The sequence below is a fragment of the Microcebus murinus genome, chromosome 11, assembly GCF_040939455.1.
Source record: "Microcebus murinus isolate Inina chromosome 11, M.murinus_Inina_mat1.0, whole genome shotgun sequence".
NCBI lineage: Eukaryota > Metazoa > Chordata > Mammalia > Primates > Cheirogaleidae > Microcebus > Microcebus murinus.
The window spans coordinates 50,274,472-50,293,789 of NC_134114.1; the positions used below are offsets into that span (position 1 = coordinate 50,274,472).

Consider the following 19,318-nt stretch of genomic DNA (forward strand, 5'->3'; position numbering starts at 1 on the left):
TACTTTTTATTTTGAAATGATATAGATTCCTAGGAAGTTGCAAAAATAGTACAGAGAGGTCTTGGCCAGGCATGGTGGCTCACGTAATCCTAGCACTCTGGGAGGCCGAGGCTGACGGTTTGCTCGAGGTCAGGAGTTCAAAACCAGCCTGAGCAAGACAAGACCCTGTCTCTACCTAACATTCTGAAATATTTACATAAATTAGGCTAATGTGTCCTTTCTATAATTTTCTTTTGTCAAATCCTTTCCCTGGAATGAGAACATAATTTTATTTTATTTTTTTAAAATTAGGGTTAGGAGGCCGGGCGAGGTGGCTCATGCCTGTAATCCTAGCTCTCTGGGAGGCCGAGGCGGGCGGATTGCTCGAGGTCAGGAGTTCAAAACCAGCCTGAGCAAGACAAGACCCTGTCTCTACTATAAATAGAAAGAAATTAATTGGCCAACTAATATATATATGTAAAAAATTAGCCGGGCATGGTGGCACATGCCTGTAGTCCCAGCCACTCGGGAGGCTGAGGCAGGAGGATCACTTGAGCCCAGGAGTTTGAGGTTGCTGTGAGCTAGGCTGATGCCACGGCCCTCACTCTAGCCTGGGCGACAAAGTGAGACTCTGTCTCAAAAAAAAAAAAAAAAAAAAAATTAGGGTTAGGGATAAGAAAGGGTCTGACTGCTAATTTTCTTGATTCTTTTTCCCTACAGAAGTAGTAACTAGAATATTCTCTATCCCTTGCATGTTGTAAATAAATAAAAGTGAAATAAATTCCTACTAATTATCCTTCAACTACTTTAGTTTGGGCTTTTCAACCATAAGTAAAGTAAGATTTAGGAAGGTTAATTCTATAAGCAGTACTAGTTTGTTCATAGTAACATGCCTAGCCATGTTAGCAAGGAGATAATTGAAGTTGTCAGTATTGTCTTAAATGCCCTTAAAATATTCTGCAGAATTTGTTAGATCTCTTTACTTTTATATCTTACTTTTAATACTGTAAATGTATATAAGGGCTTTAATGTCAGAAGTCATTTTTAAGTATTTATTTGAAAAATTGCTTTTCTTTAGTATTTGCATAGTTATCATCTTAAAAATCAACCCTTGAAAAAGTCATCTTTAGTACTGTTTTCTTTATTTTCAGACAAGGGGGGCTGCTTTTTTCATTATTGCTGTGATCTGTTTATTGCTTTTCGACAATGATGATCTCATGGCTAAAATGGCTGAACACCGTATCCTTTTGCAATAGATGGGGGGTTATTTAAAGTCTTACAGAAAAACAGAAGACTACCAGAATGGGAAAAAAAGGAGTAAATGAATTAAACTAATCAGTGATGAATAAAACATGGATGTTCTAAATCAGCATTCAAATAATGAACAAATTAATTCTAAGTTAAATATTTTATAGCATCTCAATATCTTCTAGAGTACCCTAAGTTTTCAGAAATTTAAGGACATTGAAAGAATATTTTAGCGTGGTCTGGTGCTTAAAAAACATAGATGATTTACCACTCAACGTAATTTGTTTGCTCCCTTATAATTTACAATTTAAATGTTTCTAAATGCAGAACCTTTGACATCTTGCCTGAAAGAAAAAATTCAAATTCTCTTAGCTGGTATTTATCCTCTTGCTCCAAATTATTTCTACTTCAGCCTCCACTCTTCCCTTGTATAAGCCCATTTTTCCAGTCAAATATGACTACTCATTTTACTCCACAGATAGGTTTGTTATTTCCTATTCACACACCTTTAACCCACTCTATTTGGCAGAACTCAGAGCACCAGTTTTAATTCTTCTAGGTACTGATACTCACTGCCCTAAAACTTATTAGTAAACTAATAATAATTTACTTTGTTACAATGAGAGGAGGAACATGATTTTGAAAAAGCTCGGAGTTGTTTGTAATACCACCTTTATTCCCCACTCCCCACCCCTTTTGCTTGCTACTTCCTTTCCTAAGGCTTATGTAGTCAGTGACTTAAAAGACACATTTAGGACTGATTTTACGTGTTACTAAAAAAGAGTAACCTCACTTTCACTGGACAGAAATGATCCAAGGAGATTCCTTGCTTTTGTCCCTTTGTATTACTTACAGTATGTATGCATATGTCTTTTCAAAGTTAACTACTGAAATATAGCAACTTTATCTTAAGCACTATTATAGTTGCTTTAGAGAAGACACTTGAAATATAGGCATTCCAATTTGTAAATCAGATCCTGGAGTTAAATGTTATATTGTTTTGTTTTACTTTGTTTATAAAGGAAACATGTTATTGAGGGTAGTCAGGTTTGGAGCCCCCAGACCAGTATATATTCAAAATAATGCAGCTAAAATTTCTGGAGAACTTCAGGTTTCAGGGAGTTAATTTTTGGAATTTTTACCTTTACTCCGACTCACTTAGCTGAAGGACATCATGACAGTGCTCTAACTCACATGCTTTACACAGCCATTGCCTTCTTAGGTGTGGCAGATCACAAGGTATGTTCTTTTTTCTTTGTTGCTAAGGAAATGAAAAGATTCTGAAAAGTTATAGCATCTATAACTATAGAAGTACATTTGAAATAAGTTACCAGTAATTTACAGTGTTGCCTGCATTTTTAATGGTTAAGTGAGGATATGGAAAAAACATACCAGTTCTGTTTCCTGAAATATCATATATTTGAGTATTGTACAGTATGTGTTTCTAATGAGACTTATCTAATTTTACTTATAGGGTGGAGTATTGTTGCTAGTACTGGCTTTGTGTTGTAAAGTTGGTTTTCATACAGCTTCCAGAAAGCTCTCTGTAGATGTTGGTGGAGCCAAACGTCTTCAAGCTTTATCCCATCTTGTTTCTGTTCTTCTCTTATGCCCATGGGTCATTGTTCTTTCTGTGACAACTGAGGTAAGAGCAAGAATTTATTGGTAGAACTTAAATGAATTGCTGTTACTTAAAATTTTAGTGTAGTATTTTAGTGTGGTATTATCTTTTATTTTGAGGTTGAAAATAGCTTTTAAAATATCTTTGCTTTCTCTCTGTAGTTTTTAAAACAATATTTTGAAGTTAATATTATTATTTATAAAACATACAAATCAAATACTACCGTGTTTCCCTGACCTACCCATAAAATAAGCCCTAGCAGGATTTCTAAGCATTTGTGCAATATAAGCCCTACCCCAAAAATAAGACCTAGTGATGGGCATAGCTAGGCAGTGTTTCTGCACAACCCATGCATTTTGTTGTAGAGCAGTAAAGAAGACGAGCAGCTCTTCTCATCTGCCCCATGAGAGCTCTATTGCTCCACATGAGAGATTGGGGCCAATGGTTCTAAAGGAAATAGAGATGCAAGAAAAAGATGGAATTTGGGGTTTGGAGAGAGATGATGATGTTCCAGAAGAAGACGACTTAACTATATTTGAATAAATGTAGATTGTTGTACCATACTTAAAAAAAATAACACATTCCCTGAAAATAAGCCCTAGGGTGTCTTCTTGAGGAAAAATAAATATAAGCCCCTGTCTTATTTTCGGGTAAACACGGTATTACATTTACATATCCCTCACACCCCAAGGAATCAGCTAAAGAAACAACAATTAAAAACTACATGTTAGGCTTAAGCATTGTGGGGCACTTAGTATTTACCAAATTATTAATAATCCTCTTTTGGTTTTGTTTTGTTTTTTGAGACAGGGTCTTGCTCTGTCTTCCAAAGGAAACAGCTGAAGAAACAACAATTAAAAACTACATTTTAGGCTTAAGGATTGTGGATCACTTAGTATTTATCAGATTATTAAACAATAATCCTTATTTGGTTTGGTTTGGTTTTTTGAGGCAGGGTCTTGTTCTGTCATCCAGGCTGGCACAAGCATAGCTCACTGAAGCCTCAAACTCCTGGATTCTCCCATCCCAACTTCCTGAGTAGCTGGGACTACAAGTGTATACCACCATGCCAAGCTAATTTTTTTTTCTTTAGCTTTTTGGTAGAGATACGATCTCACTGTGTTGCCCAGGCTGGTCTGAAACTCCTGGCATCAAGTACCTCGGCCTCCTAAAGTGCTAGGATTATAGGTGTGAGCTACCATGCCTGGGCAATGCTTTGTGTTTTTTTATTCTTTGGAGAATACTGGGGAGAAGTGCCAATATCTTGTAGCTCTTAAGTCTTCGTGTTTTATGAAACATACTGAATCATGAGAATATCTGTTTATATATAAGAAGATTAACAAAAGCATCTTGTAAGATGTGAACTTTATACACATATAGTCTTGACTTTTTTTTTTTTTTAACTTCTAGAGTAAAGTCGAGTCTTGGTTTTCTCTCATTATGCCTTTTGCAACGGTTATCTTTTTTGTCATGATCCTGGATTTCTATGTGGATTCCATTTGTTCAGCCAAAATGGAAGTTTCCAAGTGTGCTCGCTATGGATCCTTTCCCATTTTTATTAGTGCTCTTCTTTTTGGAAATTTTTGGACACATCCAATAACAGACCACCTTCGGGCTATGAACAAAGCAGCACACCAGGAGAGCACTGAACATGTCCTATCTGGAGGAGTGGTAGTGAGTGCGGTATTCTTCATTTTGTGTAAGCATGCTCTTCCTTGTTTTTATTTAACAAATTTGTCTCTATGGATTCTGATGATCAAATCTTTTATTTAATTTGGGACATTCTCCAGTGTTTGCATTTAGTGCTGACAGTTACCTTGTTGGTTTTTGATAGCTTAAACTTTTAAAACTTTTGCAATATTCTTTTTTTTTTTCTTTTTGTAGCTGCCAACATCTTATCATCTCCCTCTAAGAGAGGACAGAAAGGTACCCTTATTGGATATTCTCCTGAAGGAACACCTCTTTATAACTTCATGGGTGATGCTTTCCAGCACAGCTCTCAATCAATCCCTAGGTTTATTAAGGAATCATTAAAACAAATTCTCGAGGAAAGTGACTCTAGGCAGATCTTTTACTTCTTGTGCTTAAATATGGTAAGATTTTTAAATATTAGTGTCATATCTTAAAAGCTTAATATTTTAATTTTAACAATTCTGGTATAATTTTAGTAATTCCCAAATTTATGATAATTAGAAATGGGCTAAAGTTTACATTTTCTTTAAGTACTAACAGAATTACAGGATCATAATAGTTTTTGAGGCAGAAGTGTTGATTTAGTATTCTCTTTCCAATGAGTAAATATAGTGGCATTTAAGGAGTTTTATCTACTCCTTATAGGATTTCACTACAGACCACTGATTGCTAACATTTTATAGCCTTGTTTATTATTTTTTACACTAAAAATAAAAAACTCTCTCCTTTTAAATAGTTTATAAAATGAATATGTCTGATTTATCTTAGTTTCTTACAAAATTTATTTGAAATGAGGTTTCTGGTATAAGTGACACTAATACCACTAAATACCTAAAGAGGCAGAGTTATAGGAGATCTTCAATTAAGGTTTGTATAATTAAAGATTAAAATCCTCATTATTGAACTTGGATAAATCTCTATTGAAACATATTTCCCAACATACTCCTCCCTTTTTTTTTTTTTTTTAACATTTTTAGCTTTTTACCTTTGTGGAATTATTCTATGGTGTGCTGACCAATAGTCTGGGTCTGATATCAGATGGATTTCACATGCTTTTTGACTGCTCTGCTTTGGTCATGGGACTTTTTGCTGCCCTGATGAGTAGATGGAAAGCCACAAGGATTTTCTCTTATGGGTAAGTACACTATCAAGGTGATAAAGCATAATAAAAAAATATGAAGTGCAAATTCCATTTTAGGGAATAAAATTGTATTACCTTTTTTTTTTTTTTTTTTGAGACACAGTCTCACTCTTGTTGCCCCAACTAGAGTGCCATGGCATCAACTTAGCTCACAGCAACCTCAAACTCCTGGGCTCAAGCAATCCTCCTGCCTAAGCCGGGAGGATTGAGAGTAGCTGGGACTACAGGCATGCGCTACCATGCCCGGCTAATTTTTTCTATATATTTTTAGTTGGCCAATTAATTTCTTTCTATTTTTAGTTGAGACGCGGTCTCGCTCTTGCTCAGGCTGGTCTTGAACTCCTGAGCTCAAACTATCCACCTGCCTCGGCCTCCCAGAGTGCTAGGATTATATGCGGGAGCCACTGCGCCTGGCCCTATATTACTTTTAATACAAATAGTTTTCAGATCATCATTTTTCCTTAATTTGAAGTAGATAAGGGGATATGAATGAAGTGCTTGATAAGTACTGAATGGCAGTAAATTCAAGATTATAATCCCTGATAAATCCTCTTTTTAGGCAGGGGGCAAAATTCAGTTACAATATTGAGTTCGGGCTGGGCGCGGTATCTCACACCTGTAATCCTAGCTCTCTGGGAGGCCAAGGTGGGCGGATTGCTCAAGGTCAGGAGTTTGAAACCAGCCTGAGCAAGAGTGAGACCCTGTCTCTACTAAAAATAGAAAGAAATTAATTGGCCAACCAAAAATATATAGAAAAAATTAGGGCATGGTTGTGCGTGCCTGTAGTCCCAGCTACTTGGGAGGCTGAGGCAGCAGGATTGCTTGAGCCCAGGAGTTTGAGGTTGCTGTTAGCTAGGCTGATGCCATGGCATTCTAGCCCAGGTAACAGAGTGAGACTCTGTCTCAAAAAAAAAAAAAATCTTGAGTTCTTTGCTCAACATGTTTCTTTGAGGCAATGGAATGTCCATGGTCATTCACATCTTTGCTGTCAGAAAGAGTATTCAAAATTTGAAGTGGCTATACATGAAAATATCCTTCCGTTAAGCAAATAATTCATTTCAGCAAATGAATCCCTTTTTATGAGGCATTTTGATAACATCTACTCTAAATAAATTCAGCTCTTACTTTCAACTGTTTGTATTTTGAAAGATGGATGAGCCAAAATTACTAATCATTTTGGTACAAAGCAAAAGCTGTGTGCTGTTGCAGAGATACAAAGCACATCAAATGTTTAAAGCAGGGGGAAATATTAATATTAATAACTCCATGCTAGAAAATTAGGAAAGGCTTTGTGTAAGAGGAACACTAAAGAAGGACTTTGATGAATATCTAAGATTTTAACAAGGAGTTACATGTACAGAAAGACCTTCCAGCATTAATATAATATTTAAAATAATGGTAATTTTCTAATATTATTTAGTAGTTTTCAAATTTGGACTTGTTTCCTCATTATAAAGAAATAATGTTTATACTTTTATAATATTTGTCATTTTCCTTTTCTAAACAGTATTCTATGTTTTTAGGTATGGCCGAATAGAAATTCTCTCTGGATTTATTAATGGACTATTTTTAATAGTAATAGCTTTTTTTGTGTTTATGGAGTCAGTGGCTAGATTGATTGATCCTCCAGAATTAGACACACACATGTTAACAGTAAGTCTTTTTATTTTTTTATTTGAATTTCTACTCATAAAGTTTTTTCCATGTCAAAGTTTAACTATTTGTAGTTATTGATAAGGGAAGGTTTTATTTTTTACTTAAATCAACATATTAATAACTTCATATCTTACTATTTACATATACGGCTCACTCTTAGAAATTAATCAGTCCAGCTGGGCGTGGTGGCTCACACTTGTAATCCTAACACTTTGGGAGGCTGAGGCAGAAGGAACACTTGAGGCCAGGAGTTCAAGACCAGCCTGGCAACATAGCAAGACCCTGTCTCTACAAAAAATAAATATTTGGAAGTAGGATCATTACAAATGTAATTAGTTGAGATGAAACCAGGCCCAGTGGTACACATCTGTAGTCTCAGCTACTCAGGAGGCTGAGGCAGGAAAATCCCTTGAGCCCAGCAGTTTAAGGCTGTAGTGTGTTATAAACCAACCTGTGAATAGCCACTGCATTCCAGCCTGGGCAACATAAAGAGCTCCTGTCTCTAAAAAAAATATAAAAAATGAATGTGCAGGATATGGTGGCATACACTTGTAATCCCAGCACTTTGAGAGGCCGAGGCAGGAGCATCCCTTGAGGCCAAGAGTTTTCGACTATTCTGGGCAACATAGTGAGACCTTTTCCCTATAAAAAGCTTTTAAAAATCAGCTAGGCATGGTGGCACAGCCTGTATTCCCACCTACTTGGAAGGCTGAGGTGGGAGGATTGCTTGAGCATCTGAGAGTACAGTCAGCTATGATCTCAACACTGCACTCCAGCCTGGGCAACAGAGTGAAACTCTGTTTTTTGTTTTTTAAAAAAAGAAAAAGAAATCAAACAATCCTTTTTCTCTAATATTTTAGTAGTCAAAATATTAGATGGCATTATAAAATATACAGATTATTAAATGTTTTTGTTTAAAGATGTGTTTAAATTTGGCGGGGCGCAGTGGCTCACACCTGTAATCCTAGCACTCTGGGAGGCTGAGGCGGCCGCATTGCTTGAGGTCAGGAGTCTGAAACCAGCCTGAGCAAGAGCGAGACCCCGTCTCTACTATAAATAGAAAGAAATTAATTGGCCAACTAATATATATGGAAAAAATTAGCTGGGCATGGTGGCGCATGCCTGTAGTCCCAGCTACTCAGGAGGCTGAGGCCACAGGATTGCTTGAGCCCAGGAGTTTGAGGTTGCTGTGAGCTAGGCTGACGCCACGGCACTCATGCTATCCTGGGCAACAAAGCGAGACTCTGTCTCTAAATAAATAAATACATAAATACATAAACAAATAAATGTTTAAATTTACTTGAGTAAATTTGTACAATGTTAGAAAATTAGAAAAAAATTATAATTTTAAAGGCTTCACTCTATATATTCTATTACTACTATAAGAACTTTTATTGTATGAAAATGTCTTATGTGTCAAAAGAAAAATAAAAGAACTTTTAATGTGCTCCCTATACCACCAAAATTTACATGTGCTATTCCTTGTAGTTGTCATGGCCTTCCCTCATTTCTGCCCTTGAGCCTCCTTCAGGATTTTGCTTATATGTCTCCTGTGGTGGAATATTTTCCCTTAATTCCTCTCTTCCCTCTTCAAAGTTTGTTAGATAACCCTTCTCTATAGTCTGATTATATTTTGTGCATTCGTCTTTTAGCAACACTGAGTTGCAGTTGTTGTTTAATTTGTCATTCTTCCACAAGTAAGATACAAGTATCTTCAGGACCTGAATTGTGTATCATTAACTCATAAATTCTGGCACCTGGCTTGTAGGCAATCAGCAATTAATTGTTGAATTACTAAAAGCAGTTCTGAGTCTTACTGGTGGGAGCATACAGTAGAAAAATGTTTTTGAAGTACAGTAGGGAAATGTATCCTAGATTTTTAAATCCTCATATCCTTTGACCTTTAATATTTATCATATATAAACATTCACACAAGTGTATAGAAGTACATGGTTCATCCTACTATTGTTTATAAAAGTGGAAAAATAGAAACAACCCAGTGTCCACCAGTGAAAGAAATAATTAAATAAATGTGTTATAATAGAATACCATATAGCTATTTAAAAAAATGAGATATATCTATATATACAGCTAGAATATGTAATAGATACTATAAAGTGAAAAACAAATTGCAAAATAGTATTAGATTATGATTGTATTAGTGGTTTTAAAAGGTGTATATGTATATTAGTAAGGGTAAGTAACTTTGTTTATCCTTTGGAGTATTATTGTAGTACCATTAAATCAAGATAATTTCATTCACTTTGTTAAGACAAAAATGGGAGATTACTATTATATATTTGCTTTATCATTGTACATTTTTACTTTGGAAAATTTTACTATATTTAAGATACGGTAAGACTGTATTCAGAATTCATACATTAATAAATCATAATCATTGCTATACAGACTGTTCAAATTTACCTAGTAATATAAACAAGATTTAAGGTATAGTGTATAGTTGCCCTAGTAAGCAATACTTTCAAACTCTCTATTTAAATAAACAAAACAAAACTTTGTATCATTTATTTATACATGAGCCATGAATCAAGTATATATCATTCTTTTGTTTTTATTTTGTTTTGAGACAGAGTCTCACTCTGTCACCCTATGTAGAGTGCAGTGGCACCATCATATACATACAGCTAGAATGTATAATAGAAGACTGTACAGCTATTAAAAAGAATGAGGTATATTTGTATATACTGGTATGAAATATATTTACAAGATGTACTAAGTGAAAAACAAATTGCAAAATAGTATTTTAATACTATTCTATTAGTGGTTTTGCAGCTCACTACAACCTCAAACTCCTGGTATCTCTTGCCTCAACCTCCCAAGTAGCTGGAACTACAGGGGACAACCACGCCTTGCTAATTTCTTTTTTTTCTATTTTCAGTAGAGATGGGGTCTCACTCTTGCTCAGGCTGGTCTCAAACTCCTGAGCTCAAGCAATCCTCCTGCCTCAGCCTTCCAGTAAATATCATTCTTAATCACTTAACTAAAGTATGTCCAAATTCCTCTATTTGATATTTGAAAGTTAAAATGTTTCTTCTAAAATATTCTACAGTTTACATTTTTAAAATTTTGGACTTATTCAACTTAGTGAAGTTTTAATGTAAATACTTTCAAACCTGTAAACAGAAAAACATATATAGCTATATAATAATTTTTAAATAAGCTTATTTAAAAATTACAAATTTAAAGGTTTTCTTTTCTCCCTTTTACTAGCCAGTCTCAGTTGGAGGGCTGATAGTAAACCTTATTGGTATCTGTGCCTTTAGCCATGCTCATAGCCATAACCATGGAGCTTCTCAAGGAAGCTGTCACTCATCTGATCACAGCCATTCACACCATATGCATGGACACAGTGACCATGGGCATGGTCACAGCCATGGATCCATAGGCGGAGGCATGAATGCTAACATGAGGGGTAAGTTCTTGCCTAATGTTATCCTACCTTTCAACTGTGTTCTAAATTGACACTCAGTGTTTATTTGTATTAAATATTGGTCTTCTGGTACGATTTGATTTTTAAAAAGCAATATGTGGCTAAAAGTAAGGTCTGAAGTCATCTGTTGTAGAAAATACTCATTGGTATATATGTAAAATAGAATATTCAGCCGTTAAAAAGGAGGAAATTCTGTAATATATAACAATGTAAATTAACCTGAGGATATTATGTTAGGTGAACTAAGCCAGTCACAGAATGACAAATACTACTTGATTTCATTTATATGGGATGAAATTCATAGAATCAAAGAGTTAGAATAATGGTGCTAGAAGGAGAGAGAAGTGGGGCTTATTAATCCATAGGCATAAAGTTTTTTTTTTTTTTTTAGGCATAAAGTTTTAATTAAGAAGATGAATAAATTCTAGAGAGCTATTGCAAAACATTATACCTATAGTCAGCAATAGTATATTATACACTTAAAATTTTGTTAAGAGTATAATTCTCATGTTAGTTGTTCTTACCACATTAAAATAAAAATTTTTTAAAAATTCTTAAATGAAAATACATTTGTTCATAAATGTCAATTGTTAAATTATTATAATTAGAGTCCTTTTCATTTTCTAAATTTTTAAATTTTATTTTTAAAATCTTCAAAATCTCAATATAGAGTCCTTTTCATAGTGACTGTTGAATAAATATTAGTTGCAAGGGAAACACTGAAAGTGTATCACTATGAACCTTCAAGGAAGTATCTTTTCCTTTTTTGGAATTTTTATTACACTATAAAAAATATGGGGGAAGTACTAATCACTTACTGTGTTGAATTGTTTATCCTGATTGTTTAATATAAGCAATTTGGGTAATGTCAAAACTTGACTCAAGCATGATTAGGAAGCCTTTGCAGACAAAGTGCACCACCATAAAACTCACCACACCATCATAGGTACCCATGTTTTTATCTTTTTACGACTATACTTTGAACTCCTTGAAAGCAGTGACCATATTTTAGACATTTTGAAGTACTAGCCACTAGCAAAGTGTGTAGTGCATAGTAGGTACCCAATAATACTGACAGAATGGATAAAAGATCTAAATTAAATGTGCCTTAATTTTTAATGTTTTTATATATTTTATTTGTAGGTGTATTTCTACATGTTTTGGCAGACACACTTGGCAGTATTGGTGTGATTGTATCCACAATTCTTATAGAACAGTTTGGATGGTTCATTGCTGATCCCCTCTGTTCTCTTTTTATTGCTATATTAATATTTCTCAGTGTTGTCCCACTGATTAAAGATGCCTGTCAGGTTCTGCTTCTGAGACTGCCATCAGAATATGAAAAAGAACTACATATTGCTTTAGAAAAGGTACTGTATGTAATTTTTTCAGTATTTTTTCCTTTTAAAATAGCACTAAAACTGAATAAGTTGGCCTAATAAAAAATATATAAAATATGAATGAAAAATATATAGTTTTACTTAAAGAATATAAAACAGGGACCGAATAAATGGAGAGAGACATTCTTAGATGAGAGGACTGTATCATAAAGATGTTGATTTTCTTTTATTTAAATCTCAATTCAGCCAGGTGCAGAGGCTCATGACTGTAATCCTAGCACTTTGGGAGGCCAGGCAGGATCATTGCTGGAGGTCAGGAGTTCAAAACCAGGCTGAGCAAGAGTGAGACCCCCATCTCTACAAAAATAGAAAAATTAGCCGGGTGTGGTGGTGCACACCTGTAGTCCCAGCTACTCAGGAGGCTTAATCCCAGGACCTTGATGTTACAATAAGCTATGATGATGCTACTACACTCTATACACTCTAGCCCAGGTGAAAGAGCGAGACCCTGTCTAGAAAACAAAAAAAAAACCTCAATTCATTGGGATTTTCTTTTGTTTTTGTTTTGGGGGGTCATAGATAGTCCAGTATTATTTGAAATTTATTTGGAAGAGTAGTGCTTAAAGAATAAAGAAAATATACATAAATTTATAGAATTAATTAATGTGATCCTATTTTGCAATTATAAAGTTACAGAATTAACTTATAAAACTAATAGTTTGGTCCTTGCACAGGAATAAACACATAAATCAGTTTTTAAAAAAATAATGGGTTGTCCAGAAACAGACCCAGGAATTTATGGAATTCAGTTTATAGCAAAGATGGTGATCATCAGATCAGTGAGGAGAAATGATTTACTTGACCTAATTAACGAACTTTGGGTTAATTATATCACCACTTGGTGTAAAAGAAAAGCCATACTATCTCTATACCATACCATAACATATAAAAATACATTTCCAAAAGCCAGGCACAGTGGCAGATGCTTATAGTCCCAGCCCAGCTACTGAGGAGGCTGAGAAGGGAGGATCACTGGAGCCAAAAGTTCAAGTCCAGCCTGAGCAACACAGCAAGACTCCATCTCTTAAAAAAAAAAAAAATACATTTCCAGTGGATTAAATACATAAATGACAGAAAATTATAAAATATAATAAAATACTTTCATAATCACGGAGGTAAGGAAAGCCTTTTTAATACACTTGAAGTGGAACCAGAAACCAAAAAGGGAAGAAAAATATCTACAAATATTACCAATTGAAAATTGCCAGTTGGTAAAAGATTTCAACAGCAAATATAAAATACAAAAAACTAGGAGAAAATATAAACAGGGTAAGGCTTTACTATCCATAATCTTTTAAATCAAGAAAAAGGCAATTTTTTAGAAAAATAGAATGAGAATAGAAAAAGGCAATTCCTAGAAAAATCAACTACAAAAGAGAGTATCTTTCACCCTGTGGTTTGCCATATCATATTAAAGTAATTGGAGGCCGGGCATGGTGGCTCACGCCTGTAATCCTAGCACTCTGGGAGGCTGAGGCGGGCGGATTGGTATAAAGACCCTGTAACTCTCATTTGCCTTCCTATTCAGAGCTACCTTCCCAGCATCACTCATAGGTCAGAATATTTTAGGCACCTTTACTTCAAACTATTGCCTTTCCTAGTCCTTCCTACTTTTGGCCTTTGCTCATTTTTTTTTCTTCTTTTTTAAATCAGCTAAATAGTGACTCCTGGTCCAACAAATCTGTGTGTTTACTTTCTATCAGAAAGTATTTCCATTAAGTTAAGTAAATTAGACTATTATATCACCTCTTTTTTATTTGTCAGATACAGAAAATTGAAGGATTAATATCATACCGAGACCCTCATTTTTGGCGTCATTCTGCCAGTGTTGTGGCAGGAACAATTCATATACAAGTGACATCAGATGTGTTGGAACAAAGAATAGTACAGCAGGTAATAATAATCTTTTTGTTTTTAAAGTAATTTCAGCTAAGGTAATTCATGCATACATTTGCACAGATCATAAGTTATATGGCTCAGTAGTTATGTACTATTCAAAAATATCAATCTTTGAGCTGTCCAAGGGTAATATAACTTATTTTTTAAATCTAGATTTGTTTTATATACTAAAATAAAGTCACGTTTCCATATTTAGAGGACAAGCTTAAGTTAGTGTAAAAAGAATTCATTTATGGTCCATCTTGGTTCCCAGTAAATTATAAATTACCATAAATATATCCCTAAATTAATAATAAAGTTGGCAGTGTATATGCTATGTTTGGAGATAGGAATCAAAACAGTTCCTTTACTTGCAGATGGTGATTTGATAAAAATGAATGAATGAATGAAAGAAAACAGTTTTTAAAGCCCTATTCTAGGTGAACCAAATTGGAAACAATGGCTGTTTTCCTTTTCTACTGTGAATATCAAGTCAGTAATTTACTGACCTTCTAAAACATCCTAATATTTTGATTAACTAAATAATAAACATTACTTTGAGGATTTATCTTAGGCTATCTATAACCATAAAAAATATGATACAGGTTCAGTATCCAAAATGCTTGGACTTTGAATTTCAAATTTTTTTTCAGATTTTGTAATATTTGCATTATATTTACCAGTTGAGCATCCCTAATCCAGAAATCCAAAATGCTCCAATGAGCATTTCCTTTGAGTATCATATTGGCACTCAAAAAATTTCAGATTTTGAGGCCGGGCTCAATGGCTCACAGCTGTGATCCTAGCACTCTAGGAGGCTGAGGCAGGAAGATCGCTCAAGGTCAGGAGTTCAAAACCAGCCTGAGTAAGAACGAGAGAGTCCCTGTCTCTACTAAAAATAGAAAGAAATTAATTGGCCAACTAAAAAACATATATAGAAAAAATTAGCGGGGCATGGTGGTGCATGCCTGTAGTCCCAGCTACTCGAGAGGCTGAGGCAGCAGGATTGCTTGAGCCCAGGAGTTTGAGGTTGCTGTGAGCTACGCTGATGCCAGGGCACTCACTCTAGCCTGGGCAACAAAGCGAGACTCTGTCTCAAAAAAAAAAGTTTCAGATTTTAGAGCATATTAGATTTCAGATTTTCAAATTAGGGATACTCAGCCTGTATCAGTTATTTAAGACATATTAATACATGTGTGTTACATGCATTATTTAAATGCTTTAAAATATCTGGATTTTTATAACAGGTTACAGGAATACTTAAAGATGCTGGAGTAAACAATTTAACAATTCAAGTGGAAAAAGAGGCATACTTTCAACATATGTCTGGACTAAGTACTGGATTTCATGATGTTCTGGCTATGACAAAACAAATGGAGTCTATGAAATATTGCAAAGATGGTACTTACATCATGTGAGATAACTCAAGAATTACCCCGGGGGTACGAACAATGATGATTAAAGAACGCAGTATTTGTAATATTGCCAGAAGGATGAAAATTGCACATAATTGTACAGGAACTTTTAAAGCTCTCTATGATCGGATCAAGGAATCTTTCTTAAAGGAAATTTAAATACAGAATGAAGTATTAGTTATACAAGTAAAATAATTATTGTTTGGATTATGTGTATAAAGGAATCTTAAAATTTGAGTGAACACAAGGTACCATATCATCTTCAAAAATGGAGACATAATGAAGGATTCTAAGTGAAGACCAAAATTATTTGTTTGTTTACTTTCTATCAAAAAGCATCTTTATTGTAAATATGTATTTACATGTTTATTACAAAGACCCAAACGAGAAATTTTTAGTCAATTTTTTGCATAGCCTAAGGATAAAATAGGAATAAAAGTTCTATATTTATGGATTTTCTGTATATAAACTGGTTTCTAATTATAACTTAAGTCCATTAAGTAAAATCTGTATTGCCACTTTAAATGTAAACTAAATTATATGGGAGAAACTTCAACCACTGGTATGAGATGAGTAAGAATAGGAAAGTATAACATTACAGTTTTTGATGTATTATGAAAATCAACCACTCTGTAAAATAAATTTTTTTACTTTTGGTAATATTTGCAAGTGAATAATTAATTTATTAGGGTAAAGAACTCATACTAAATTGTGTCCATGTTATTGATTCATTTGTCATCTTCCTCCAAATTAGGATATTCCATTTCTTATTATACATTTGACATCCCAAACTGCTTATCAAGCTGGTATCTAAGGAATGCAAGGCTTTTCATCTTTTCATTTAACTCCATATGTTGTGGAACAGCCAGTTAAGAGAATCATTAACAATTGTCAACTCAGAGTTAAATTCTCTGCCTATGGATGTAACATTTTTCCTAATTTCTAGAACATACAGATATATAAGAAATATCAAAAAGTAGGTAACTATATCAAGGTTTAACAAGTAAAACTTGTCCTTAAACATTTGGGCACCATGAAATCAAAATACCCTATAACTATTTTCTGTAGTAATACATAATTTATATTTTTTCATTTCCAATTTTAACTGGATGTGTAGTCTGAAAAGACTTTATGATAGATATATAATAATATATACAGTTTTATAAACACCAAAGAATGTTGTCCAAAAGAAACTTTTGAATACCTATCTTTATAAACATCTGAATATTTTCATTCTTATACTAACAATTTCGATAAGTAGGTTGAATTTAGTATGGTTACTATTTTCTTATCTATCCGATAAAGGCAAACGTGTATTGTAAATCATATTTTTGTCATACCAATTTTAATATGCGAGGGGTTTTAGAAATTGGTTGTAAGTAATTTTGATATTTCTTGTCTTTGCACATTTTTTGGTCCAGAATCTTCAATATATATTAAAAAATTCTGAGTGGTGGGAAAATAACTGCATATTGATGTTTTAATGCAATTTTTACACAGTAAAATTTGTTTTAAGTAGATGGCAAGGTATATAAACAGCAAAGAAAAAAAATTTAATGTAATTGTGGGAGAAAGGGAAGGGGCTGAAGTTTAAGGGGGTGCAAGTGGGGAAAGTAAGGAAACTCTAGTATTGAAAACACCAAGGTACTGTGCTTCAGCTCATACAAACCATACAACTTTAAGCAAATCAACCTCTGGGTATTTTTTTTTCTTATACATAAAATCAACAAAATCTGCTCAAATCAACTTCACAGGGTTTGGGAACAAAAGGAATTATATTTCTACAGATGTGGCATGGGTAAAAGAGAAAAAAGAAGAAAAAAGGAATTATGTGTGTGAAAATGAATTGAAAACTGAAAGGGCCTAAATAAAGTTGAGGAAGTTTTATTATTTTAAGCCTGATTTCAAAGGTAGCTGTTAATTAATTTTTCTCTTTTTTCTAAAAATCAGCATCCCTAGAGATTAGATGTTTAGTATGTAAATAAGTTTAAAATAATACTCAAAACAGAAGCCTGCTAAATAGTCTATTTGCCCTATTAATGGCTTTTTATCACACCCTATTAAGTTCTTTTTCTTCTCTTTATTTCTATTGTTTTCCTTTGTTATCAATTTGAGAGCTCTTGATTTACATTTAAAATAAACTTGGTGGGGCCACACCCCTAGTCCCAACACTTTGGGAGACCAAGGTGGGAGGAGTGCTTGAGGAGTTTGAGACCAACCTGGGCAATATAGCAAGACCCTGTCTCTAAGGGAGAAAAAAATAAACTTTACATCTTTTATAATATATATTTATTGCTCCTTTAACATAATAACTGATCAAACTTTAAACTTTTCTGATTTCATCAGAAAAATGATGCAGTGTGATTGGATTATCTCTAATCAAAGGATTCTGGTTTTAGATTATGATTCTTCCCTAAAATATCTACTTACTAAAGCAGAGATGCATGTTTTTACTAGTTAATGGTCACATGGTCCAAAGTTCAAAAAAGTCAGTGTCACTCTGTAATGCAGATACACAGCTCTCCTCTCTAGAAACTATCATTCTTGTCAGTTTTTAGTATGTTTTTCCAGGTATTTTATGCATATATAAGCAAATATATGTATTATTTTTCACACAGAAATTATTCCATAACTGAAACATTAAAAAGCATCCTCATTCTTTTTTAGCTACCTAGTAACTGTATTTTTTTCTTTTTTTAGCAAGGCCCATCACTTCAGCATATAGTAACCCTATTGATGAATTTTTTTAAGTTGATTCTAATTTTTAGCTGTTGTAGACAATGTTAACATGAGTAGCCTTGTACAGACTTCACTTAGCATATCTGCAAACAAATGGGATAAATTCCTACAAGCGGAATTTCAGGGTCAAAGGGTTTAGAACATTTATAAGTTGAAAAATGTTGCTAAATTGCACTCAGTAGAGATTTTAACAGTTTACCCTCCCACCAGCAATATTAGATATTTTAACATGGAAATAGGCAAATATTTCTTATGGCCTTAATTTGTAGCAAAGAATATGCAAGGAGATTATACATAGATGCTGAGCTGAGTTCGCTTATGTTCATTGCATTTCATTGCAAAGCCACTAATGTTCATTACATTTTAGAGTGATTTTCCACAAAATTTTCTAGTAAATTATATAATGGAATTAAAATTTTAAATTATCGAACTTTTCTGTCTTGTTCCTTGCGTCTACAACACAATTTCTGACACAGGTGCCCAAAGATGGTTATTATATTCTGGGCATATAGAAACATACTGTACTGTTACATGTTTTCTGATATTTTTATTGAGGTTGTGATATATTCAAAATACATTACACAGATTTTTTTTTTCTTTTTTAGAGGGAGGGTCTCATTCTGTTGCCCAGGCTGCAGTACAGCAACACAATCATAGTTCACTGCCACCTTAAACTCCTGGGCTCAAGTGATGCTCCTGTTCCAACCTCCCAACTAAGTAGCTAGGATTACAAGCACGAACCATCACACCCAGCTAATTTTTTTCTTTTTTGTAGAGGTGGGGTCTTACTATGTTGCCCTGGCTGGAAAATATACATATCTTAAGTGCTTAGTTGAGTGAAGTGGTGAGGATATAAAGCAACTGGAACTCACTGCTAAAGTTAAACATACATCCACCCTATGACCCAACATTTTCACTCCTAAGTGTTTACTCAAGATAAACAGAAGCATTTACAAAAAGACTTGTAAAAGGCCGGGTGCGGTGGCTCACGCCTGTAATCCTGGCTCTCTGGGAGGCCGAGGCAGGTGGATCATTTGAGCTCAGGAGTTCGAAACATTGGTCAACTAATATATATAGCAAAAAATTAGCTGAGCATGG

General features: G+C 34.2%; 1 protein-coding gene across 1 annotated transcript in view; it reads left to right on the plus strand.

The window, feature by feature from the left end:
- SLC30A5 (solute carrier family 30 member 5) overlaps positions 1-16,141 on the plus strand; it is a 33,969-nt gene extending 17,828 nt beyond the window's left edge. The window contains exons 6-16 of the mRNA XM_012782859.3: positions 1,131-1,218; positions 2,390-2,466; positions 2,702-2,872; positions 4,259-4,547; positions 4,733-4,941; positions 5,518-5,675; positions 7,205-7,334; positions 10,569-10,770; positions 11,932-12,158; positions 13,953-14,081; positions 15,314-16,141. Of these exons, the coding sequence (XP_012638313.1) occupies positions 1,131-1,218; positions 2,390-2,466; positions 2,702-2,872; positions 4,259-4,547; positions 4,733-4,941; positions 5,518-5,675; positions 7,205-7,334; positions 10,569-10,770; positions 11,932-12,158; positions 13,953-14,081; positions 15,314-15,484 (1,851 nt within the window). The 3' untranslated portion in view covers positions 15,485-16,141. The remainder of the gene's footprint in view (positions 1-1,130; positions 1,219-2,389; positions 2,467-2,701; positions 2,873-4,258; positions 4,548-4,732; positions 4,942-5,517; positions 5,676-7,204; positions 7,335-10,568; positions 10,771-11,931; positions 12,159-13,952; positions 14,082-15,313) is intronic.
- The last annotated feature ends 3,177 nt before the right edge of the window (positions 16,142-19,318 follow it).